At 46.1% G+C, this 27,347-nt stretch overlaps 1 protein-coding gene across 1 annotated transcript in view; it reads right to left on the reverse strand.

Moving 5' to 3' along the window:
• Positions 1-2,137: 2,137 nt before the first annotated feature.
• Positions 2,138-27,347, reverse strand: part of LOC122941346 (oocyte zinc finger protein XlCOF7.1-like) — an 82,242-nt gene continuing 57,032 nt past the window's right edge. Inside the window, exon 5 of the mRNA XM_044298495.1 lies at positions 2,138-3,342. Within this exon, the coding sequence (XP_044154430.1) occupies positions 2,138-3,342 (1,205 nt within the window). The remainder of the gene's footprint in view (positions 3,343-27,347) is intronic.

A 27,347-nucleotide genomic window follows, 5' to 3' on the forward strand; every position in this document is an offset into this window, starting at 1 on the left:
CAAAACTTATTAAATATAAGAAAAAGAACTGGATCGCACATCCTCAATACTATGCACAGTGTTGGTGGTCGCCGCGCAGTGCTGCGCCAAATTTAGGTCAGGGTCCCATTCAAAGAGGCAACCTTGTCGTGGTGAGCGGGCCTATGCTTTTTGATCAAATTGTATACTAATGCCTCATGAACAACATGTAGCATAGGGGTAGGTATACAATATATTGCGCTGAGAAGCGATGTTAATTATGCTGAGAAGCAGTTAGATAAAAGCATAGTATTCAGGATGTGCGATCCACTTTTTTTATTTTACAATTTGCTTTTCTAAACTTCGATTTAGGCAGGGTGCTGAATCTCCTTAAAGTGTAAATGTCATGTTTTCATAAAAAATCTAATAAAATCAATTTTAGCATATCTTACTGCTGCAGCTGCAATATGAATAAAGCAATCGTTAGCTTCTTCAAATACCACAGTTTCCCTGAGTTTTTCCCTTAGTTACAGCTGTTTAAACATTTACAATAAGAGGACCTTCTCAAGATGGCTCCGCTGCCAGTTCTCTGGAGACCAAAACTGCTTTCCCTCACTTCCCATACACACTTGCTGTAGCCAGCAGCTCCCTGCTCCCAGCCAATCAGATTGGATTACTGAGAGACACGCCTCCTCACTCTGAAGCCTAATGCAGGCATGCAGTGTGAAGGACCGCCCCTCCGTCTTCTTAGCCAGAGACAGGCAAGCGATAGCAACTGTCTTTTAAGTGAGCAGTGGAAAGGGACAGAGGACATTAATGAAAGCTGTTATTATAAGGTAATTACAGATCTTTTGGCAATTATTGACAAGACTAACTCAGGTATACATGCCTAGCTCTAATAAACTAGCAAATAAAATAAAATAAATATGACAGTTACATTTTAAAGGGGTTCTCCAGGAATAAAAAAAGAAAAGAAAATATATTTATTATAAAATAATATTTAAGTATTCACAAATACCTTTCATTACTTAGAATGGCTCGTTTTGTCTAGGGAGCAATCACTAGGAGAAATAAACTGGCCGCCATCCTAACATTACACACAAAACCTGTCCTAATCACACAGGAGGCCAAGTTAGTTCCCCACAATGAGCCATAGTGCTGTCTCATCCTCCTCTCTGCTTGTCAGGAATCATGATCCTGAATACAGGTGAATCTCTGTGGGAATGGAGCTGATGAGGAGACATGAGAGGAGGGTGGGGATGTGGCTAATGAGCAGCAGTACTTGTATGTAGTCTCCATTACCACAGTCTTTCCTGCCCGTCCTCTCTGTACTTCATGTCTCCTCATGAACTAAATTTCCCAGAGATTCAGCTAAAGTTCTTATCTGTATTCAGGATCATAATTCTAAGCAAGTAGAGAGGAGGAGGAGGATGAGGCAGCTCTTTACTTTAGTGTTGTAAATTAACTTGTCCACATGTGTGATCAGGACAGGTTTTGTGTGAACTAATGGGACAGTGACCATTTTGGTTCCCCTGATGATTGCTCCCCAGACAACACGAGCTATCATAAATAATGAAAGGTATTTGAGAATATATTTATAATAAAGTAATATTAAAGTATTTACATTTTCTTAATTCCCAGAGAACCCCTGTGAAGAGACCAGTCCTGTATGGATACTTACTGGAAGTACTGCATGGTATGGAGACTTATTGAAAATGCTCCATGGGAAACGAATATGCAAAGAGGTATCTCCCAAGAAAGAGAACCATTGGAAGTGGCCCCCTATGAATCAAGATCTGACATTCCAACAAGCCTTGGGATTTTACTGGGGAATATCTAGCTTGGCTATATTCCTGTGAAATCCCAAGGCTTGTTGGAAATTCAGATTTTGACTGATAAAGGGCCACTTCCAATAGATAGAGAACCATCTTGCAAGCTCCATCTTGAGAGTTACCTCTTTGCATATGAAAAAAATCCCTCCCTGGGTCTCTATTTACAGAACTTGTTAAAATACATTATCGAGATTCAACTGAGAATTTGACATAAAATATCCAGTATGAAGAGTGGTTATCTTCAGAAACCATTTTTTTTACCAAGTCTCGAACACAGTGCTAAGCACTGGCAGGACTGGCATCATCTTATTAACAGTATTGTCCGTCAGTCACTTGTACCACCCTACCTACAATACCATGTCTTTGTTGTGAGTTGTCTGATGCTTCAACAGCTGAGACCTTCTTTGAAAGCATTTTTCACACTGTTTACATGCATACGGCCTTTCCTTTGTATGAACCATTTTGTGTTTAGCCAAGTCAGAGGTACTTTTAAAACTTTTCTCACAGTCCACACAGGAATATGGTTTCTCTTTCCTGTGAAGCCTTTGATGTTTGGAGAGGTCCGAAGCATTTGTAAAACATTTTCCACAAGTTGGACAAGAATATGGCTTCTCCCCTGTGTGAGTTCTTTGATGTGTAACAAGATGAGAGCTACTGATAAATTTTTCCCCACACTCAAAACAAGAATATGGCTTCTCTCCTGTGTGGCTTCTCTGGTGAGCAGCTAAGTTTGAGCTACAGAGAAAGTATTTCCCGCATTCAGAACAACAAAATGGTTTCTCTCCTGTATGAACTCTTTGATGTTTCACAAGATCTGACGTGTTGGTGAAACTCTTCCCGCAGGTTGAGCAGGAAAATGGTTTCTCTCCTGTGTGGATTCGCTTGTGTTTGATCAGATTGGAGCTACTCGCAAACCCTTTCCCGCAAATAGTGCAAGAATATGGCTTTTCACCTGTGTGAATTCGTAAGTGGATGGTAAGCTTAGCATTACATTTGAAACACTTGCCGCATTCTGAACACGCAAAGGCTTTTTGCTTGGGCTGGTGGATCCTACCGTTCTTTGTAAGTTCCTTTATTTTAGCAGCTGTATTTTGGAAATGTTTTGAAAGAGGATAAAATTCTTCCATACTTCGAGCTTTAAAATATTGCATTTGAGAGATAGTTGTATACACGTCAGCATGGGCCACATTTTCTTTTGCATATGAGAGTGCTCTCACTGGAATATGAGGGGCTTGATATTGATCTGTTTGATTTAGGAGTATAACAGAATTAGATTCGGTGATATTATCTTCCTCACATGAGATTGATTCTTCCTTTTTTTGTGCAGTGTTATAAGATATTTGATCAGGAGGCGATTCAGCGTTTCCAAAATCTCCTCCATGATATGAGGCAGTTTCCTCCTGAATACAAGAAAACAGATCTTGAGCATTATTATTGGGTACATGCATATCAAAGTCTATGACCTTTCCTCCATCCCCAGGGTCGATGACATTTCCTCCATCACACAAGGCAGATTCTTGCTTCATACTGGAGGTCGATTTACCTGGAACATCTTTTAAAAAATGTCGAAAAAATGAGTACAAGATCAAAATCCAAGATACTATTTTATTGTGAGCCTAGTATTTTACCGTTATTTATATTAAAGAGATTGTGCCAAACTTGTGCGCCACCACTCCATTCATTTTCTATAGGACTGCTGGAGATTGCAGAGCACTTAACTCATCTATCTTGGGCAGTCCAATAGAAAATGAATGGAGAAGCAGTGATTATGCTCATCCTCATGATCCATTCTGACTGGGTATTAGTAGTGGTCCCAGCAGTTGGCCTCTAGAAATCATATATCCTGTGTAGAGGGGGATCATTTATACACATTACACAACCACTTAACCCCTTAGGGACATAGCCTTATTTCACCTTAAGGACCAGGCCATTTTTTGCAAATCTGACCAGTGTCACTTTAAGTGCTGATAACTTTAAAACGCTTTGACTTATCCAGGCCATTCTGAGATAGTTTTTTCGTCACATATTGTACTTCATGACACTGGTAAAATGAAGTAAAAAAAATATATATTTTTTGCATAAAAAAATACCAAATTTACCATAAATTTGGAAAAGTTTGCAAATTTCCAAGTTTTAATTTCTCTACTTCTGTAATACATAGTAATACCCCCATAAAAATTGTGATGACTTTACATTCCCCATATGTCTACGTCATGTGTGAATTATTTTGGGAATGATATTTTATTTTTTGGAGATGTTACAAGGCTTAGAAGTTTAGAAGCAAATCTTGAAATTTTTCAGAAATTTACAAAAACCCAATTTTTAGGGACCACAACAGGTCTGAAGTCACTTTGCGAGGCTTACATAATAGAAACCACCCAAAAATGACCCCATCTAAGAAACTACACCCCTCAAGGTATTCAAAACGGATTTTACATACGTTGTTAACCCTTTAGGTGTTGCACAAGAGTTATTGGCAAATGGGTATGAAATTTGAGAATTTCATTTTTTTGTCTAATTTTCCATGTTAACCCATTTTTCAACTAAAAAAGCAAGGGTTAACAGCCAAACAAGACTGTATCTTTATTGCCCCGACTCTGCCATTTACAGAAACACCCAATATGTGGCCGTAAACTACTGTACGGCCACACAGCGGGGTGTAGACGGAAAGGTGCGCCGTTTGGATTTTGGAGGGCTGATTTTTATGGACTGGTTTATTTACATCGTGTCCTGTTTCAACCTCCCTGATGCACCCCTGAAGTAGAAACTCCCTAAAAGTGACCCCATCTAAGAAACTACACCGCTCAAGGTATTCAAAACTGATTTTACATACGTAGTTAACCCTTTAGGTGTTGCACAAGAGTTATTGGCAAATGGGGATGAAATTTGAGAATTTAATTTTTTTGCCTCATTTTACATTTTAACCCATTTTTTCCACTAACAAAGCAAGGGTTAACAGCCAAGCAAGACTGTATCTTTATTGCCCCGACTCTGCCATTTACAGAAACACCCAATATGTGGCCGTAAACTACTGTACGGCCACACAGCGGGGCGTAGAGGAAAGGTGCGCCTTTTGGTTTTTGGAGGGCTGATTTTTATGGACCGGTTTATTTACACCGTTTCCTGTTTCAACCCCCCTGATGCACCCCTGGAGTAGAAACTCCCTAAAAGTGACCCCATTTTTTTGGGGGACTATTTTTAGGGTACATATGATTTTTGGTTGCTCTATATTACCTTTTTGTGAGGCAAGGTTAACAAAAATTTAAATTCTGAAATTTCATCTCCATTTGCCATTAACTGTTGAGGAACTAACTATAGGGTTAATAAAGTTTGTATAATCAGTTTTGAATACCTTGAGGGGTGTAGTTTCTTAGATGGGGTCACTTTTAGGGAGTTTTTACTCTAGGGGGCATCAGGGGGGGGCTTCAAAAGGGACCCATGTCAATAAAAAAGGCCATCAAAATCGGCTTTCCAGAAACCATGTCGGTCCTTTCCTTTTGCGGCCTCCCTTTTACTGATACAGCAGTTTACTACCACAATTGTGGCATTTTTGTAAACTGCAGTATCAGGGTAATAAATATAAACTTTTGTTTGGTTGTTAACCCTTGTTTTGTTACCGGAAAAAACGGATTGAAATGGAAAAGTGCCAAAAATAGCGGTTTTGGCACGGGTTTTTTTTTTTGACCGTGTTAATCTGGGGGGTTAGGTCATGGGATATTTTTATAGAGGAGATTCGTACGGACGCGGCGATACCTAATAAGTCTACTTAGCTATATTTTCCTTTTTGATACAAAAATAATTTTTTTATATCTCTAAAGTCCAAGTGTCATTTATATTATTTTTTTATCCGATTATCTTATGTGGGGGCTCATTTTTTGCGGGATGAGCGGACGGTTTTATTGGCACTATTTTGGGGGCTATATGACTTTTTGATTGCTTGCTATTAAACTTTTTGTTATGTAAGGTGACCAAAAATTTTTTTTTTGCACAGTTTTTTGTTTTTGTTTTTTTGGACCGTGTTAATCTGGGGGGTTTGGTCATGGGGTATTTTTATAGAGGAGATTCTTACGGACGCGGTGATACCTAATAAGTCTACTTTTTTACATTTATTTAGGTTTTAGACTATATTATCCTTTTTGATACAAAAAATAATTTTGTATCTCTAAAGTCTAAGTCATTTCTTTTATTTTATGTGGGGGCTCATTTTTTGCGGGATGAGAGGATGGTTTTATTGGCACTATTTTGGGGGCTATAGGACTTTTTGATTGCTTGCTATTAAATTTTTTGTTGGGTAAGGTGACAAAAAGAGTTCTTTTTTTGCACCATTTTCTGGGGGGTTAGGTCATGGGGTATTTTTATAGAGGAGATTATTACCGACGCGGCGATACCGAATATGTCTACTTTTAATAAGTTATTTTAGTTTTTTTGTCTCAAGTCTGGGAACCTGTTTTTTTTATCCGATGTCAGTGCTAAATTGGGATATACATTTGGTACTCCATGGAAGTGTGATACTCCCTGAAGCAACCGTCAATGCAGAGGCCCAGATGATCGGGGCACGTGTCGCACTGAGTAGAGTGGTGTCCTTCCGTATCCCCCTCCTGTGATACACTCTGCACTTTTTGGGGGTTCGTCCCTTCTTTCCAGTATGGGGGACCACACCTGGAAAGCGTTGGCCAGGGACGATCCGGGCACCTACAGTTCCCGAGGTACTCCAGCCTGCTCTTTCCCGGTCCGAAAAGATCAGGGCCTTGTGGACTGCCTCATAGAACTGGAAGAATGTCCCTGTGTTGCCAGCCCTCCGGGACAGCACAAAAGAGTTGTACATGGCAACCTGTACCAAGTAGACCGCAACTTTTTTGTACCATGCCCGGGTTTTGGGCATGGCGTTATATGGCTTAAAGACTTGATCAGAGAGATCAACTCCTCCCATATACCGATTGTAGTCGATGATACAATCGGGCTTGAGGACCGTTGCCACGGTACCTCGCAGAGGGACAGGGGTGATGCCGTTACCATGAATTGTGGACAGCATAAGAACATCTCTCTTGGAATAATGCAGACATTTCCGGATGGCTGCAAACCGGGAGCGTGTCATGGCCGTACTGTAAAGTGGGGTCTGGTATAGGACGTCCCCACTCAAGTACAGCCTGACACTGGGTTTCTTGACCAGGCCCATATGCAGCACAAGGCCCCAAAATGTCCTAATTTCGGCTGCACTGAACGGCGTCCAGCCACCGGGCCTGGCCAAAAAGGAGCCCGGGTGTTGAGCGACGAACTGTTGGGCGTACAGGTTCGTCTGCTCCACCATCAGATTTACCAGTGGGTCACTGAAAAAATGACAAAAAAAAGTCATATTCAGTGTACCCCACTGTGGAAATCTGGATTCCTGATTGGCCTACAAAATCAGGAATCACGGGCTCATATCGCTCCGGGCTACACCAGACTATTTCACCGGCAGGGTGCTCCGGTGGATTTAACTGGTGGGCCGGGAAATCAGTACAAGCCCCAGAGCTGCTCGTGCTAGGCTGGGCCCCAGGGTCCCTAACATGGCGGTCCCCTTGCTCCGCCTGGCGTCGTCTCCGCCGCCGTGGGGGCTCATCATCAGCGCTAGATGATGAGGACACGGATGACAACAGGAATGTGGGGTCATCCTCGTCCTCACTGGGCGTATGCCTCCTCGGCCGAGAACGTCCGGCGGGCCATAGGGGAGTGTGTGTCTGCGTGTGTATATGCGTGTGTGGAAATCTTTATTTGGTGTGCGTGTGTGTGGGGGCACAGGTGTTCACGAACTCACCCTAAAACTAACAGAAAAAAAAAACTAGCAAAAAAAAAGGGCAAAAAATTTTTTTTTTCTTTTCAAAACCGCTGATCAACCGTCCGAAGTTGATCAGCGGTGGGGTGTGCGATGCGCTAACAGTGGCCGGACGCTAAAAGTGCCGGCCACAGTCAACGTACACAAAAAATAAATAAAATCCTGCACCCAAAAAAAGATGTGGGGCAAGAGGCAGCACCCCTGGGGGGGGGGGGGGGTCTAGGGGTGCTGCCTCTTGCAGGATCACCTAACTTAGGGTGATGCAATAAAAGTTAACAAAACTAACTTTCCCTTTAGTTTCCCTGCCTAACCCAAACTTTCCCTATGCTTTCCCTATGTACCTGATGGGGGGTGCTGGGGAACAGATCGGGTCCCAGCAAAAAAAATTGTCCCCACAGAATCTAGCAGATGGATGTACTTGGATTGTACTTTACAGAAAAAAAATGTGAATATGTCACCCCCTGGATCCCTGAACTCACAGAACGATTTCCTATATTATTCTGCCTTCCCCTGGCACATATGCAGTGCAGGTGCACTTAAAAAATGGGTATATGTTGCCCACTGAACTAAAAGAAGAGGGTTAAATCATTGTCCCTGGCACATATGCTGTGCTGGTGCACTGAACTTGCACAAAATGGCCGCCGACGCCCACCTAACTAACAGATGGATAAAAGTTATTTTTCTGTGTCACTGGGCTCGAGGCAGGGTGAAAAAATGTTGTACTGCACCTACAAAATAAAATTGCTGTAGATCGCAGCGTTAACAAGTTCTGATAACAGATAGATTCTTTCCTATGCTCTCCCTCACAGCAGCAGCATCCTATCCCTACACTAGTAAGAGCAGAGTGACGTGCAGCGCTACGTGACTCCAGCTTATATAGAGGCTGGGTCACATGCTGCACTGGCTAATCACAGCCATGCCATTAGTAGGCATGGCTATGATGGCTTCTAAGGGCACAAGAGTTAAACGCTTGTTGATTGGCTGCTCTGCAGCCTTTCAAAAAGCGCCATTAAATCGCCAAACACCGAACCCAAACTTTTACTGAACTGTTCGGGTCCAAAAATCCTAAAGTTCGCTCAACCCTAGTTATTACTATTATAAAAATAGAGAAATATTAGCTAATGTTTCAACATTTTTGGTATTTTTTATTTATTTTTTATAAATAAAAATGAATTTTTTTTAACTTACTTTTACCACTTTCATGAAGTACAATATGTGACGAGAAAACAATTTCAGAATGCCCTGGATAAGTAAAAGCGTTTTAAAGTTATTACCACGTAAAGTGACAGATTTGCAAAAAAATGGCCTGGTCCTTAAGGTGAAAAATGATTCCCTGCTGCTGCTGTTCAGCCGCTGCTCTGGTACCTGCTCCTCTTCACTTCCTCTTCTCGAGCTCGACATGCCACAATAACTTGGACTGACTGCTCAGCCAATCACTTGCTGAGAAAGGTCACCCCATAAATAAAAAACTTTTGGGCATAGAAAACCCCATTAAAATAAAAATAAAGGGGGTCATTTACTAATCTAAAATAGGCATATTTCAGGCGCAGATGGCAGCGCAACGGTTAGTTGTGCCAGGGGCATAGCTAAAGGTTTCTGGGCCCTAGTGCAAGAGTTCAGCTGTGGGCCCCCTGCCTTTAGTGCTTTGTGGCTAAAGGCACATTGCCTTCGTGCTGCCTGAGGCAAAAATAGAAAAATGGCAAATTCTTGACCTAACCCCTTCCCTTCAGCCAGAGGTGTAACTTGACCAGCATGAGGCCCACCATCAGCTACGGGGCTTCAGACCGATGTCTAAAATGCAGGTCTTAAAAAATTTGTGCCCACCAAAAAATAAAATAAAAAAATGTTTTTAGAAATCTACTGTATATTTTATATATACAGTGTGTGTGTGTATATATATATATATATATATATATTTGTGGGAGGAGCTGAGCGAGGAACAGAATAGGCATGCCTACGGACTGTCCTGACCTAACTGGCTGGAGTGTGCCCGGCGCCAGTGACGAGGTAAGGCCTGAATAAGTGGGCAAAAAGAGAACTGGCACGTTGCAGGGAGTGAAGCATTTATTGAAGCACTGTGTGAACTATAATGCCAAAGAACAAAAGGCTCTGGAGATCTCAGCCCATGGATTCGGAATGTACCTTGTGAAGCAGGACGACGGCCAATGACCCATCTTGCGGATGACGTATGCCGTTACTGGTGACTAGATGCTGCGGACGCGGCCCCTATGCAAAAGGAGTGCCCGGATATCGTGCTAGGGTTGAAACCCAACCCTGCGGCCAGGGTGCGGATGTTGGAGATGAACAGGGTCGAAGACAGGGGCTTACCGTTGATCGGGAGCAACGGGTCGTCTAGAGCGGGAGATTGGAGGGAGGCCAGGAGCTCCTGGAGCACCTTGATAGGACACCAACAGGTGGCTGTAGGGAAAAATTCAACCTCTGTGGGAGGACCGGTCTGATTGGTCTTGGAGGATGGGATGGACAGGATGAAGTGGTTGGAGTGCCAGGCGAGATGTTGCCTGAGCAGGGTTGTTCGGGAGATGGCGCTGCAGGTGAACTCCCCGGGTCTTAGGAACCCATAGAACCCGAGGTACATGGCCGCTTTGGTAATGATGCTTGCTGGTTGCCCAAAAGGAAGGCTGTCTAGGGCTATGGATAACTTGCGGAAAAGCTCACCTGACACCGTCTGCCTGCGCACCTGGACCACAGCGCTAACTTTCTGAATGCCCCTGAGAGTGGCTTTTATGGCCTGATTTGAAAAGATGGATCTGGCAGAAGGGTCGCTGAGCATCCGGTGGTGTTGGATGCCGGCCAAATACAGCTTGATGGTATTGAAAGAGAGGTGGCAGTGGGTGTGGCAATGGGCTATGAAGGCCATGATAAAAGTGACCTCGTCCACCTCCCCTTGTGGATGGGTGTCAGCGAACCGCTTGAACATGCTGAACCCGGCGTCATAGTTCCTGGCGGTGTTGGTGGCTAGCGACCGCTGGACTAATGACCGTGCGGTTGCTATCAGGGGCTCTAGTTCAGCAGGAGGGCGCTGTAAGGTGGAGCTGGAATGCCGACGGGATCTGCCTCCGGGAGTTCCTGGAAGAAAACATTGAGGTTAAAACGAGACAGGGCATCGGCCGCCACGTTCTGTGTTCCCTGGTTATGGAAAGTGAAGACATGGAAGTTAAACTTCAAGGACAGCCAGACAAGTTTACGTAGCAGGGCCATGATCCTGAGAGATTTGGCCCTCCCCTTTGAAATAACCTCTACCAGGACCTGACTGTCCGTCCTGAAGATGACTGACCTGTTTGATGACTGACCTCGAGGCGGGCGAACAGTTGGAGCAAACTCGCCAACCCTGAGGGGGGGCTCTGGGGCCTCTCGACGATCAGGAAGTCATCCAAATAATGTATGACCATGTCCAGACCCCCATGATGGACAAGGATCCAGTGCAGCGCACAGGCGAACCTGTCGAACAGCCACGGGCTGCTTTTTGACCCAAAGGTGAGCCGGTTAGCGAAATAGAACCCGTCTGCCCAATGCAACCCATAATATTGCCATAGCCGAGGAAGGATGGGGAGCAGTTTAAAGTCGTCCGCGATGTCGGCCTTGGCCAACCAAGCCCCCTCCCCGGCCAGCCGGATGTACTGCATGGCCTCGTCTATGGACGCGTAGGACATTGAGAATTCTTCTGACGGGATCAGGGAGTTAAGGCTGGGAATCGGCGACATGTGAGGAGCTGACAAGTCGTATATCAGACGTTTTTTTATTGGAGGCCTGCTTGGAGACCAGACCGATGGGATTTATCCTCCAAGTAGCAAAGGGGATGGATTTGAACGGGCCTAGTAGGAAACCCTTTCGAACCTCGTCCTGTAACAGGGTGGCTACTGCCTTTGGGTCCTGATTAGCAGACTGTAGGTTCCTTCTCTCCCAGGAAACTTGAGGGAGGGCAATGAAGCCCGTATTGAAGCCCCTCTCGAAGCCGGTGAGCAGGAACTCTACTGACTGGTGATCGGAGTGGTCTCGCAACAGGATGCCCAAAAGCTCGATGTTGATGTCGGCCAGTCATAGAGTCTTACATTGTCTCTTCGGGCAGCTAGAGCGGGGGTGGGCCCTGAAGCAGATGGAGCAGACGTGCAAGGCCCTACAACTATTGAAACCACAACCCCCGGCGTTAAAGTTGTTGCAGATCTGACTCTGCCCTAAGTAAGTAATGGGCCTGCCCAGCTTGTCAGTGGAACCTTGGAACCGTTGCGTGCCAGAGGGGCCTGGCAGGGAGCCCTCCCGGGCCGAGGTGGGGAGGTTGGGACACCAGTCGGCCGTGTGCTGTATGGACTGGCACGCTGTGCACGTGGGGGCCTGCAACCCGGCAAAATGGCGACAGAACAGCTCCATGTCCAGGTTTGCCCAGTCCGTGATAAATTGGAACTGGGCGAGGGCGGCGGCCGCCTTGGCTGAAAAAGACCTGTGATAGTCATAGAAGTTTGTTCCGCCGTACTTGTAACCTAAGTCGGTGACCCGGTACAAATAGGAATCCAGCTCCTCACGCCTGTGTGGCTGGATGCCGCAGATGGTATCCCGGTAGAGGCTAAATGCAAGGACAAATTCGGGGATTGACAGCTTACGGTTCAGGCGGGCATCCTTGGCCCGAAGAACCACCGAGACCTCCCCGCAATTAATGACCTTATTTTCAGATACGTCTTGCGACGCAATGAGAATGGACGCCAGGTTGACGTCCCTCCCCGCCAGGATGTCCCTTTTCAGGTTTTCTGGGATGAAATGCGAGGGGGCAATCTGGGGGCTGGTACGGACCGTACCTGGCGCCAACTCCTGGGACGTAGAAGGTACATCATCATCCGTATTTTATGGACCGCAAAATACATATGGTCATGTGCATGAGTCCCAAGTCTAATTAGGCTTCTGCCTCTGGCAGGACCTGTCAGGCTTAGCGTATATGGGAAGCCTGGATACCTGTGTAAGGCGTCCCGTTGCCATGGTAACCATTATGCATATAGACATGGTGATAGTTTAGCACCATGACGAGTATATTTGTCATGTAGCGTTAACAGGTTAAAGATGGTGCCCGCTCCAGAGTGGAGTGAGCATCATAGTGACCACGGCATCTGAAAGGCAAAAAACCTGGAACCGCTGAGAGCGGGGAAGGCGTTCTGCTGAAGTAATAAGCTAGAGCCTAGGCTTCTAGGCCTATTACTGGCAAATTCTAATTCAAGCCTGCAGGTGGCAGCACTGTATTGCAATATACCGATCTATGTATATACATAGTTAGGGATAAATCTCAATTAAATATTCCATTACTTTAAACAAACTGAAATCTAAGGACTGCATGTTGGGGGTCCACTTGGAAGGCCTTATAAAAAGTTTAATACATTTTTTTTTTATATATATATATATATAAAAATTCAAATCACCCCCTTCCTCCCAAATTCAAATAAAAATAAACTATTAAAAACTAAGCATGCTAGGGATTTCCATGTCCACACTATTGAAACATTTATACCATATGGTGAATTGTGTAAAGTAAAAAAATATAAATCAATATGGCTGCACTACTGTCTAAAAGGCAGTTAAAAAGGTCCCGTTGATTTAAAAAACAAAACAAAAAAAACATACCGTAATTAGACTTACCGGTAATTCTGTTTCCTTGAATCCACCATGATGGCCACGGATGAGAGTGACCTCTATAGGGGCAGGAAATGCACAGAGAGAGAGAGAGAGTTTAAGAAGCCCCCACCCACTCTCGTCCTCAGTGTGTACCAGATACCAAGTGGGTATATATATATATATATATATATATATATTTATATATAATTTTTTTGCACTTTTAAAAAGATACTAGGCCTAAGGCCCAAGTCTAGGCCTCCTTGTAAAAATTCTCAAGACTTTTTGTATGGAGAGAGATTATACATTTGTAAACTCTTTCCCCTGCCATGAGCAATATCTTTTCGAGATTTTTAGATAAATGGCGTTTGTAACTTTTTTTCCTGCTGTCTTTTAGGGTACCAGTTACAGGACTTGAGAGGCCCCTGCTCCTTAGGATCTCGCTTTCAGGATTTTGATGTAAAATTGGACCCTGAGAGAGAATATTCTCCTGGAAAGGAATCGGCCATGGAACTCCCAAGGATAGATTTCTCAGGTTCTCTTGGGCCAATAAGGGGTAATTAGAATCACTGTAACTGGGTCTGTGAGGATTTTCTTGGGTATTAATGCCCATGGGGGAAACGCGTATGCTAGGTTCCAGTTCCATTTTATTGAAAAGGTGTGGATTTTCCATGGGATTTAGGGAGCAAAATCGGTTGACCGTTGCATTTCTTTTTGATGCGAACAAGTCTATTTGCGGTTGGCCCCACCTGTTTATAAATTTTTGTAATATGATTGGATTTAAGGACCATTCCCCTGGGTCTAGAGTTTGTCTGCTTAGAAAATCTGCCTCAGTATTTTCTGATCCCTTCAAGCGAATGGCTGTATAAGACGTTTCTTTCTGCCCAGGAAAAAAAAAATATATATTGTTAAGGTTTTTAGTTTTTCGGACTTTGTGCCTCCTTGATGCTTCAGATAAGCGACTGTTGTTGTATTGTCTGAGATTATTTTTAGGTGTTTGCCGCTTAGTAAAGCCAGATTTAATTTTAGGGCCTCCCAGACCGCTCTTAACTCCCTGTACTTTGATGACTAATTTTTTATTCGTTCTGGCCATTTTCCTTGCCAGCTTGAGGAGGCCACCATTGCACCCCATCCTGTTGCGCTTGCGTCAGTTACCACTTGTACTCTTGGTTCTTTTTGCCTGAAGACTACCCTGGTTAGATTGTTTTCTATTCTCCACCAATTTAGATCTATTTTTACTTGCAAAGGGATTTTTATTATCCTGTCCAAGGATGACTGATGTTTGTTCCAATTGTTCAGTATCCAAGATTGTATGGTCCTGGTGTGGGCTTGGCTCCAGGCAACCGCTGTTATACAGGAGGTCATGAGACCCAGGTTGCTCATGGCGTTTCTGATCGAGGTGCTGTTTTGAGTTTGGAATCTTCCGATTTTCTCTATTATGGCTTTTATCTTTTCCCGAGGTAGTAAGGTATTTTGGGATTCTGAATCTAGAATTACCCCAAGAAATTTCCTGTGACTGAATTAGGGAAGATTTTTTTTATATTTATCAGCTAACCTAGGCTGGAAACTTTCTGTAAGAAGGTCTGCGTGTTTGTGACTGCTTCGACTTCTGAATTTCCCAATAGGAGAAAATAGTCTAGTCTAGATATGGGAAAATTACAAGCCCCTCTTTCCTGAGGGAGGGCAACATTTCTACTAAAAGTTTCGTAAAGACCCTAGGTGCGGATGAAATGCCAAACGTAAGGCCGCAGAATTGAAAATGATGAATTTTGTGATCCAGACCTGGTAATGCAACGGAGATATTTTTGCGAATGTTGATGTATAGGGATGTGATAGTATGCGTCCTTGAGATCTTATTAAGGGTACGATGGAGGAGATGGATTCCATTTTGAATTTTTTGTACACTATGAATTTGTTTAGATCTTTTTAGGTTTAAATGGTTCTGGAGGATCCATACGGTTTCTGAACTAAGAAGAGTCTTGAGTAAAAACCTTGTTTTTCCTCTAGTATTGGGACCTGTTTTATTACTCTTGATGCTTTTAGTTCTAGTATACCCTGCCAGATTTTTGAAAGGGTATCCGGATCATGCGATGTTACTTGTAGGGATGAGCGAACCCGAACTGTATAGTTTGGGTTCGTACCGAATTTTGGGGTGTTCGTGACACGGACCCAAACATTTACGCAAAAATTTGGGTTCGTTGTTCGGCGATTTCTTATGTTTCCTGATGATGAGGACATGGGAATACCACCCCAGCACGTCTATGATGATGACGAAACACAGGTGCCAACTGCTGAGTCTTTCTGCAGTGTGCAGACTGAACAGGAGGTCAGGGAGGAAGACTGGGTGGAAGACGATGCAGGGGACGATGAGGTCCTAGACCCCACATGGAATGATAGTCGTGCCACTGACTTTCAGAATTCAGAGGAAGAGGCAGTGGTGAGACTGAGCCAACAGCGTAGCAAAAGAGGGAGCAGGGGGCAAAAGCAGAACACCCGCTGCCAAGAGAGTTTGCCTGCTACTGGCCACCGCCACCTGGGACCGAGCACCCCAAAGGCAGCTTCAAGGAGTTCCCTGGCGTGGCAGTTCTTCAAACAATGTGCTGATGACAAGACCCGAGTGGTTTGCACGCTGTGCCATCAGAGCCTAAAGCGAGGCATTAACGTTCTGAACCTTAGCACAACCTGCATGACCAGGCACCTGCATGCAAAGCATGAACTGCAGTGGAGTAAACACCTTAAAAACAAGGAACTCACTCAGGCTCCCCCTGCTACCTCTTCTCCTGCTGCCTCGGCCTCTTCCTCCGCCTCGAGAAGAACGTTGGCACCTGCCGCCCAGCAAACAGAGGATGTACCACCAACACCACCACCTCCGTCACCAAGCATCTCCACCATGTCACACGGCAGCGTTCAGCTCTCCATCTCACAAACATTTGAGAGAAAGCGTAAATTCCCACCTAGCCACCCTCGATCCCTGGCCCTGAATGCCAGCATTTCTAAACTACTGGCCTATGAAATGCTGCATTCAGGCTGGTGGACACAGACAACTTCAAACAGCTCATGTCGCTTACTGTCCCACAGTATGTTGTTCCCAGCTGCAACTACTTCTCCAAGAGAGTCGTGCCTTCCCTGCACAACCAAGTATTCGATAAAATCAAGTGTGCACTGCGCAACGCCATCTGTGGCAAGGTCCACCTAACCACAGATACGTGGACCAGTAAGCACGGCCAGGGACGCTATATCTCCCTAACTGCACACTGGGTAAATGTAGTGGCGGCTGGGCCCCAGGTGGAGAGCCCTATGGCGCACGTCCTTCCGCCGCCAAGGATCGCAGGGCAACATTCTTTGCCTCCTGTAGCCTCCTCCTCCTACTCGGCTTCCTCCTCTTCTTCTTCCACCTGCTCATCCAGTCAGCCACACACCTTCACCACCAACTTCAGCACAGCCCGGGTAAACGTCAGCAGGCCATTCTGAAACTCATATGTTTGGGGGACAGGCCCCACACCGCGCAGGAGTTGTGGCAGGGTATTGAAAACAGACCGACGAGTGGTTGCTGCCGTTGAGCCTCAAGCCTGGCCTGGTGGTGTGCGATAATGGGCGAAATCTCGTCGCAGCTCTGGGACTAGCCGGTTTGATGCACATCCCTTGCCTGGCGCATGTGCTAAATTTGGTGGTGCAGAAGTTCATTCACAACTACCCCGACATGTCAGAGCTGCTGCATAAAGTGCGGGCTGTCTGTGCGCGCTTCCGGCGTTCACATCCTGCCGCTGCTCGCCTGTCTGCGTTACAGCGTAACTTCAGGCTCACCTCCTCACATGCGACGTGCCAACCAGGTGGAACTCCACCTTGCACATGCTGGACAGAATGTGCGAGCAGCAGCAGTCCATAGTGGAGTTTCAGCTGCAGCACGCACGGGTCAGTCGCACTGTGGAACAGCACCACTTCACCACCAATGGCTGGGCCTCCATGCGAGACCTGTGTGCCCTGTTTCGAGTACTCCACCAACATGGCCAGTGGCGATGACGCCGTTATCAGTGTTACAATACCACTTCTATGTCTCCTTGAGAAAACACTTAGGGCGATGGAGGAGGAGGAGTCATTTTTAGCACTTTCAGGCTAGTCTCTTAGAAGTGACTCAGAGGGAGTTTTTTTGCAACAGCAGAGGCCAGGTACAAATGTGGCCTTTTATGCCTTGGAGGTGCTGGGCTGCCCGGCGGCCAGCGTTTTGTCTGAACGTGTATTCAGCACGGCAGGGGGTGTCATTACAGACAAACTCAGCCGTCTGTCTACAGCCAATGTGGACAAGCTGACGTTCATAAAAATGAACCGGGCATGGATCCCACAGGACCTGTCCATCCCTTGTGCAGATTAGACATTTATAACTACCAATAGCAAAAAAAGGCGGCTCTCCACTGGTTTTCTGGAAACAGGTGCTCTTGCTCAATTATGACTCACCCTTGTCACTTTTAAATAGTTAAAATTATGGTATTAGTGAGCAGGCACTCTAATTATGGGTACATGGAGGACAATTTATTATTTAAAAATATATAGACATAAAGCAATCACAATGTTCATATAAAAATCACAATGTTCATAAAAATGATTAAATATCCATAGAAATAGTATTAGCAGTAGAGTTGAGCGAACACCTGGATGTTCGGGTTCGAGAAGTTCGGCCGAACATCCCGGAAATGTTCGGGTTCGGGATCCGAACTTCGTCCCGAACCCGAACCCCATTGAAGTCAATGGGGACCCGAACTTTTCGGCACTAAAAAGGCTGTAAAACAGCCCAGGAAAGAGCTAGAGGGCTGCAAAAGGCAGCAACATGTAGGTAAATCCCCTGCAAACAAATGTGGATAGGGAAATGAATTAAATTAAAAATTAAATAAATAAAAATTAACCAAAATCAATTGGAGAGAGGTTCCATAGCAGAGAATCTGGCTTCCCGTCACCCACCACTGGAACAGTCCATTCTCAGATATTTAGGCCCCGGCACCCAGGCAGAGGAGAGAGGTCCCGTAACAGAGAATCTGTCTTCATGTCAGCAGAGAATTAGTCTGCATGTCATAGCAGAGAATGAGGCTTCACGTCAGCCACCACTGCAACAGTCCATTGGCATATATTTAGGCCCAGCACCCAGGCAGAGGAGGGAGGTCCCGTAACAGAGAATCTGTCTTCATGTCAGCAGAGAATTAGTCTGCATGTCATAGCAGAGAATGAGGCTTCACGTCAGCCACCACTGCAACAGTCCATTGGCATATATTTAGGCCCAGCACACACACAGGCAGAGGAGAGAGGTCCCGTAACAGAGAATCTGGCTTCATGTCAGCAGAGAATCAGTCTGCATGTCATAGCAGAGAATGAGGCTTCACGTCAGCCACCACTGCAACAGTCCATTGGCATATATTTAGGCCCAGCACACACACAGGCAGAGGAGAGAGGTCCCGTAACAGAGGATCTGGCTTCATGTCAGCAGAGAATCAGTCTGCATGTCATAGCAGAGAATCAGGCTTCACGTCAGCCACCACTGCAACAGTCCATTGTCATAAATTTAGGCCCAGCACCCAGGCAGAGGAGAGAGGTCCCGTAACAGACAATCTGGCTTCATGTCAGCAGAGAATTAGTCTGCATGTCATAGCAGAGAATGAGGCTTCACGTCAGCCACCACTGCAACAGTCCATTGGCATATATTTAGGCCTAGCACACAGGCAGAGGAGAGAGGTCCCGTAACAGACAATCTGGCTTCATGTCAGCAGAGAATCAGTCTGCATGTCATAGCAGAGAATGAGGCTTCACGTCACCCACCACTGCAACAGTCCATTGGCATATATTTAGGCCTAGCACACAGGCAGAGCAGAGAGGTCCCGTAACAGACAATCTGGCTTCATGACAGCAGAGAATCAGTCTGCATGTCATAGCAGAGAATGAGGCTTCACGTCACCCACCACTGCAACAGTCCATTGGCATATATTTAGGCCTAGCACACAGGCAGAGCAGAGAGGTCCCGTAACAGACAATCTGGCTTCATGACAGCAGAGAATCAGTCTGCATGTCATAGCAGAGAATGAGGCTTCACGTCACCCACCACTGCAACAGTCCATTGGCATATATTTAGGCCTAGCACACAGGCAGAGCAGAGAGGTCCCGTAACAGACGATCTGGCTTCATGTCAGCAGAGAATCAGTCTGCATGTCATAGCAGAGAATGAGGCTTCACGTCAGCCACCACTGCAACAGTCCATTGGCATATATTTAGGCCCAGCACCCAGGCAGAGGAGGGAGGTCCCGTAACAGAGAATCTGTCTTCATGTCAGCAGAGAATTAGTCTGCATGTCATAGCAGAGAATGAGGCTTCACGTCAGCCACCACTGCAACAGTCCATTGGCATATATTTAGGCCCAGCACACACACAGGCAGAGGAGAGAGGTCCCGTAACAGAGAATCTGTCTTCATGTCAGCAGAGAATTAGTCTGCATGTCATAGCAGAGAATGAGGCTTCACGTCAGCCACCACTGCAACAGTCCATTGGCATATATTTAGGCCCAGCACACACACAGGCAGAGGAGAGAGGTCCCGTAACAGAGGATCTGGCTTCATGTCAGCAGAGAATCAGTCTGCATGTCATAGCAGAGAATCAGGCTTCACGTCAGCCACCACTGCAACAGTCCATTGGCATATATTTAGGCCTAGCACACAGGCAGAGGAGAGAGGTCCCGTAACAGACAATCTGGCTTCATGTCAGCAGAGAATCAGTCTGCATGTCATAGCAGAGAATGAGGCTTCACGTCAGCCACCACTGCAACAGTCCATTGTCATAAATTTAGGCCCAGCACCCAGGCAGAGGAGGGAGGTCCCGTAACAGACAATCTGGCTTCATGTCAGCAGAGAATTAGTCTGCATGTCATAGCAGAGAATCAGGCTTCATGTCAGCCACCACTGCAACAGTCCATTGGCATATATTTAGGCCTAGCACACAGGCAGAGGAGAGGTTCATTCAACTTTGGGTAGCATCGCAATATAATGGTAAAATGAAAATAAAAATAGGATTGAATGAGGAAGTGCCCTGGAGTCCAATAATATATGGTTATGGGGAGGTAGTTAATGTCTAATCTGGACAAGGGACGGACAGGTCCTGTGGGATCCATGCCTGGTTCATTTTTATGAACGTCAGCTTGTCCACATTGGCTGTAGACAAGCGGCTGCGTTTGTCTGTAATGACGCCCCCTGCCGTGCTGAATACACGTTCAGACAAAACGCTGGCTGCCGGGCAGGCCAGCACCTCCAAGGCATAAAAGGCTAGCTCTGGCCACGTGGACAATTTAGAGACCCAGAAGTTGAATGGGGCCGAACCATCAGTCAGTACGTGGAGGGGTGTGCACACGTACTGTTCCACCATGTTAGTGAAATGTTGCCTCCTGCTAACACGTTGCGTATCAGGTGGTGGTGCAGTTAGCTGTGGCGTGTTGACAAAAGTTTTCCACATCTCTGCCATGCTAACCCTGCCCTCAGAGGAGCTGGCCGTGACACAGCTGCCTTGGCGACCTCTTGCTCCTCCTCTGCCTTGGCCTTGGGCTTCCACTTGTTCCCCTGTGACATTTGGGAATGCTCTCAGTAGCGCGTCTACCAACGTGCGCTTGTACTCGCGCATCTTCCTATCACGCTCCAGTGCAGGAAGTAAGGTGGGCACATTGTCTTTGTAGCGTGGATCCAGCAGGGTGGCAACCCAGTAGTCCGCACAGGTTAAAATGTGGGCAACTCTGCTGTCGTTGCGCAGGCACTGCAGCATGTAGTCGCTCATGTGTGCCAGGCTGCCCAGGGATAAGGACAAGCTGTCCTCTGTGGGAGGCGTATCGTCATCGTCCTGCCTTTCCCCCCAGCCACGCACCAGTGATGGACCCGAGCTGCGTTGGGTGCAGGGCCGGTGCTACCATAAGGCAGACCAAGCGGCCGCCTTAGGGCGCACCCTTGGGGAGGGTGGAAAAATGGGACATGGAGGGGGAAAAATGTGACATGGGGTCTGATGGCTGACATTGGGGGCTGATGGCTGGGGGATGATGTCTGACATGGGGTTCTGATCTGAGGTCTGATTAACATTGGGGGTAATCCTCCTCTAAAACCTAGGTGTGTCTTAGAGGGCGAAAAATATGGTCCTTAAACCAGCCATTGTCTGAAGCAGAGAGAAGATACCAGGACCACAGAGAGGAGACGCGTGGGGGGGGGGGGGGGGCACCAAAATGTAGCTTCGCTTGTGTTGGCAAAAATCCTTGCACCGGCCCTGGTTGGGTGCCACCCCGCTGTGACCATGCTTCATCCTCATCCTCCTCCACCTCCTCCTCATCCTCGTCCTCCTCGTCCTCCAGTAGTGGGCCCTGGCTGGCCACATTTGTACCTGGCCTCTGCTGTTGCCAAAAACCTCCCTCTGAGTCACTTCGAAGAGACTGGCCTGAAAGTGCTAAAAATGACCCCTCTTCCTCCTCCTCCTCCTCCTCCTCCTGGGCCACCTCCTCTTCCATCATCGCCCTAAGTGTTTTCTCAAGGAGACATAGAAGTGGTATTGTAACGCTGATAACGGTGTCATCGCCACTGGCCATGTTGGTGGAGTACTCGAAACAGCGCAACAGGGCACACAGGTCTCGCATGGAGGCCCAGTCATTGGTGGTGAAGTGGTGCTGTTCTGTAGTGCGACTGACCCGTGCGTGCTGCAGCTGAAACTCCACTATGGCCTGCTGCTGCTCGCACAGTCTGTCCAGCATGTGCAAGGTGGAGTTCCACCTGGTGGGCACGTCGCATATGAGGCGGTGAGCGGGAAGGCCGAAGTTACGCTGTAGCGCAGACAGGCGAGCAGCAGCAGGATGTGAACGCCGGAAGCGCGAACAGACGGCCCGCACTTTATGCAGCAGCTCTGACATGTCGGGGTAGTTGTGAATGAACTTCTGCACCACCAAATTCAGCACATGCGCCAAGCAAGGGATGTGCGTCAAATTGGCTAGTCCCAGAGCTGCAACGAGATTTCGCCCATTATCACACACCACCAGGCCGGGCTTGAGGCTCACCGGCAGCAACCACTCGTCGGTCTGTTGTTCTATACCCCGCCACAACTCCTGTGCGGTGTGGGGCCTGTCCCCCAAACATATGAGTTTCAGAATGGCCTGCTGACGTTTACCCCGGGCTGTGCTGAAGTTGGTGGTGAAGGTGTGTGGCTGACTGGATGAGCAGGTGGAAGAAGAGGAGGAGGAAGCCGAGAAGGAGGAGGTGGCAACAGGAGGCAAAGAATGTTGCCCTGCGATCCTTGGCGGCGGAAGGACGTGCGCCAAACAGCTCTCCGCCTGGGGCCCAGCTGCCACTACATTTACCCAGTGTGCAGTTAGGGAGATATAGCGTCCCTGGCCGTGCTTACTGGTCCACGTATCTGTGGTTAGGTGGACCTTGCCACAGATGGCGTTGCGCAGTGCACACTTGATTTTATCGGATACTTGGTTGTGCAGGGAAGGCACGGCTCTCTTGGAGAAGTAGTGCCGGCTGGGAACAACATACTGTGGGACAGCAAGCGACATGAGCTGTTTGAAGCTGTCTGTGTCCACCAGCCTAAATGACAGCATTTCATAGGCCAGTAGTTTAGAAATGCTGGCATTCAGGGCCAGGGATCGAGGGTGGCTAGGTGGGAATTTACGCTTTCTATCAAATGTTTGTGAGATGGAGAGCTGAACGCTGGCGTGTGACATGGTTGAGACGCTTGGTGACGGAGGTGGTGGTGGTGGTGTTGGTGGTACATCCCCTGTTTGCTGGGCGGCAGGTGCCAACGTTCCTCCAGAGGCGGAGGAAGAGGCCGAGGCGGCAGCAGCAGAATAGGCCGAGGCGGCAGCAGCAGAAGAGGTAGCAGGGGGAGCCTGAGTGACTTCCTTGGTTTTAAGGTGTTTACTCCACTGCAGTTCATGCTTTGCATGCAGGTGCCTGGTCATGCAGGTTGTGCTCAGGTTCAGAACGTTAATGCCTCGCTTCAGGCTCTGATGGCACAGCGTGCAAACCACTCGGGTCTTGTCGTCAGCACATTGTTTGAAGAAGTGCCATGCCAGGGAACTCCTTGAAGCTGCCTTTGGGGTGCTCGGTCCCAGATGGCGGCGGTCAGTAGCAGGCGGAGTCTCTTGGCGGCGGGTGTTCTGCTTTTGCCCACTGCTCCCTCTTTTGCTACGCTGTTGGCTCGGTCTCACCACTGCCTCTTCCTCCGAACTGTGAAAGTCAGTGGCACGACCTTCATTCCATGTGGGGTCTAGGACCTCATCGTCCCCTGCATCGTCTTCCACCCAGTCTTGATCCCTGACCTCCTGTTCAGTCTGCACACTGCAGAAAGACGCAGCAGTTGGCACCTGTGTTTCGTCATCATCAGAGACATGCTGAGGTGGTATTCCCATGTCCTCATCATCAGGAAACATAAGTGGTTGTGCGTCAGTGCATTCTATGTCTTTCACCGCTGGGGAAGGGCTAGGTGGATGCCCTTGGGAAACCCTGCCAGCGGAGTCTTCAAACAGCATAAGAGACTGCTGCATAACTTGAGGCTGAGACAGTTTCCCTGGTATGCATGGGGGTGATGTGACAGACTGATGGGGTTGGTTTTCAGGCGCCATCTGTGCGCTTTCTGCAGAAGACTGGGTGGGAGATAATGTGAACGTGCTGGATCCACTGTCGGCCACCCAATTGACTAATGCCTGTACCTGCTCAGGCCTTACCATCCTTAGAACGGCATTGGGCCCCACCATATATCGCTGTAAATTCTGGCGGCTACTGGGACCTGAGGTAGTTGGTACACTAGGACGTGTGGATGTGGCAGAACGGCCACGTCCTCTCCCAGCACCAGAGGGTCCACTAACACCACCACGACCATGTCCACGTCCGCGTCCCTTACTAGATGTTTTTCTCATTGTTATGGTTCACCACAACAACAAATATATTATTTGGCCCAATGTATTGTATTCAAATTCAGCGGGATATAAATTTGAGGCCTAGTATTTAGGCGCTGGGTGACCGGTATGGATTTAGTGACAGAATTAGACTTGGAAATGCACAGAAGCGTGTGTGTGAAGTTATTCTGAATGACCCTATGTGCACCTTCAATATGATCTACCCTTTTAGGGATAGATTTCAAATAGCTCTGATATAGCAGAAACGACGAAATTATGAAATTGCTAAATTGGGAATTGTATTTCAACCCAGAACAAAAAATGTGCTTTGACGGACACTAAATAACTTTCCCAGCCACAACAGGACAGCGGTAACGAGAGATTTAGCGGGATATAAATTTGAGGCCTAGTATTTAGGCGCTGGGTGACAGGTATGGGTTTAGTGACAGAATTAGATTTGGAAATGCACAGTAGCGGGTGTGTGAAGTTATTCTGAATGACCCTATGTGCACCTTGAATATTATATACCCTTTTAGGGATAGATTTCAAATAGCTCTGATATAGCAGAAACCACTAAATTATGAAATTGCTAAATTGGGAATTGTATTTCAACCCAGAACAAGAAATGTGCTTGAACGGACACTAAATAACTCGCCCAGCTACAGCACTAGGGACAGATTTAGCTGGATATAAATTTGAGGCCTAGTATTTAGGCGCTGGGTGACCGGTATGGATTTAGTGACAGAATTAGACTTGGAAATGCACAGAAGCGTGTGTGTGAAGTTATTCTGAATGACCCTATGTGCACCTTGAATATTATATACCCTTTTAGGGATAGATTTCAAATAGCTCTGATATAGCAGAAACCACTAAATTATGAAATTGCTAAATTGGGAATTGTATTTCAACCCAGAACAAGAAATGTGCTTGAACGGACACTAAATAACTCGCCCAGCTACAGCACTAGGGACAGATTTAGCTGGATATAAATTTGAGGCCTAGTATTTAGGCGCTGGGTGACCGGTATGGATTTAGTGACAGAATTAGACTTGGAAATGCACAGAAGCGTGTGTGTGAAGTTATTCTGAATGACCCTATGTGCACCTTGAATATTATATACCCTTTTAGGGATAGATTTCAAATAGCTCTGATATAGCAGAAACCACTAAATTATGAAATTGCTAAATTGGGAATTGTATTTCAACCCAGAACAAAAAATGTGCTTTGACGGACACTAAATAACTTTCCCAGCCACAACAGGACAGCGTTAACGAGAGATTTAGCAGGATATAAATTTGAGGCCTAGTATTTAGGCGCTGGGTGACAGGTATGGGTTTAGTGACAGAATTAGACTTGGAAATACACAGTAGCGGGTGTGTGTGAAGTTATTCTGAATGACCCAATGTGCACCTTGAATATTATATACCCTTTTAGGGATAGATTTCAAATAGCTCTGATATAGCAGAAACCACTAAATTATGAAATTGTTAAATTGGGAATTGTATTTAAACCCAGAACAAAAAATGTGCTTTGACGGACACTAAATAACTTTCCCAGCCACAACAGGACAGCGTTAACGAGAGATTTAGCAGGATATAAATTTGAGGCCTAGTATTTAGGCGCTGGGTGACAGGTATGGGTTTAGTGACAGAATTAGACTTAGAAATACACAGTAGCGGGTGTGTGTGAAGTTATTCTGAATGACCCAATGTGCACCTTGAATATTATATACCCTTTTAGGAATAGATTTCAAATAGCTCTGATATAGCAGAAACCACTAAATTATGAAATTGCTAAATTGGGAATTGTATTTCAACCCAGAACAAGAAATGTGCTTGAACGGACACTAAATAACTCGCCCAGCTACAGCACTAAGGACAGATTTAGCGGGATATAAATTTGAGACCTAGTATTTAGGCGCTGGGTGACAGGTATGGGTTTAGTGCCAGAATTAGACTTGGAAATACACAGTAGCGGGTGTGTGTGAATTTATTCTGAATGACCCAATGTGCACCTTGAATATTATATACCCTTTTAGGGATAGATTTCAAATAGCTCTGATATAGCAGAAACCACTAAATTATGAAATTGCTAAATTGGGAATTGTATTTCAACCCAGAACAAGAAATGTGCTTGAACGGACACTAAATAACTCGCCCAGCTACAGCACTAAGGACAGATTTAGCGGGATATAAATTTGAGGCCTAGTATTTAGGCGCTGGGTGACAGGTATGGGTTTAGTGCCAGAATTAGACTTGGAAATACACAGTAGCGGGTGTGTGTGAAGTTATTCTGAATGACCCAATGTGCACCTTGAATATTATATACCCTTTTAGGGATAGATTTCAAATAGCTCTGATATAGCAGAAACCACTAAATTATGAAATTGCTAAATTGGGAATTGTATTTCAACCCAGAACAAGAAATGTGCTTGAACGGACACTAAATAACTCGCCCAGCTACAGCACTAAGGACAGATTTAGCGGGATATAAATTTGAGGCCTAGTATTTAGGCGCTGGGTGACAGGTATGGGTTTAGTGCCAGAATTAGACTTGGAAATACACAGTAGCGGGTGTGTGTGAAGTTATTCTGAATGACCCAATGTGCACCTTGAATATTATATACCCTTTTAGGGATAGATTTCAAATAGCTCTGATATAGCAGAAACCACTAAATTATGAAATTGCTAAATTGGGAATTGTATTTCAACCCAGAACAAGAAATGTGCTTGAACGGACACTAAATAACTCGCCCAGCTACAGCACTAAGGACAGATTTAGCGGGATATAAATTTGAGGCCTAGTATTTAGGCGCTGGGTGACAGGTATGGGTTTAGTGCCAGAATTAGACTTGGAAATACACAGTAGCGGGTGTGTGTGAAGTTATTCTGAATGACCCAATGTGCACCTTGAATATTATATACCCTTTTAGGGATAGATTTCAAATAGCTCTGATATAGCAGAAACCACTAAATTATGAAATTGCTAAATTGGGAATTGTATTTCAACCCAGAACAAGAAATGTGCTTGAACGGACACTAAATAACTCGCCCAGCTACAGCACTAAGGACAGATTTAGCGGGATATAAATTTGAGGCCTAGTATTTAGGCGCTGGGTGACAGGTATGGGTTTAGTGCCAGAATTAGACTTGGAAATACACAGTAGCGGGTGTGTGTGTGAAGTTATTCTGAATGACCCAATGTGCACCTTGAATATTATATACCCTTTTAGGGATAGATTTCA

The sequence above is a fragment of the Bufo gargarizans genome, chromosome 6, assembly GCF_014858855.1.
Source record: "Bufo gargarizans isolate SCDJY-AF-19 chromosome 6, ASM1485885v1, whole genome shotgun sequence".
NCBI classification, from domain to species: domain Eukaryota; kingdom Metazoa; phylum Chordata; class Amphibia; order Anura; family Bufonidae; genus Bufo; species Bufo gargarizans.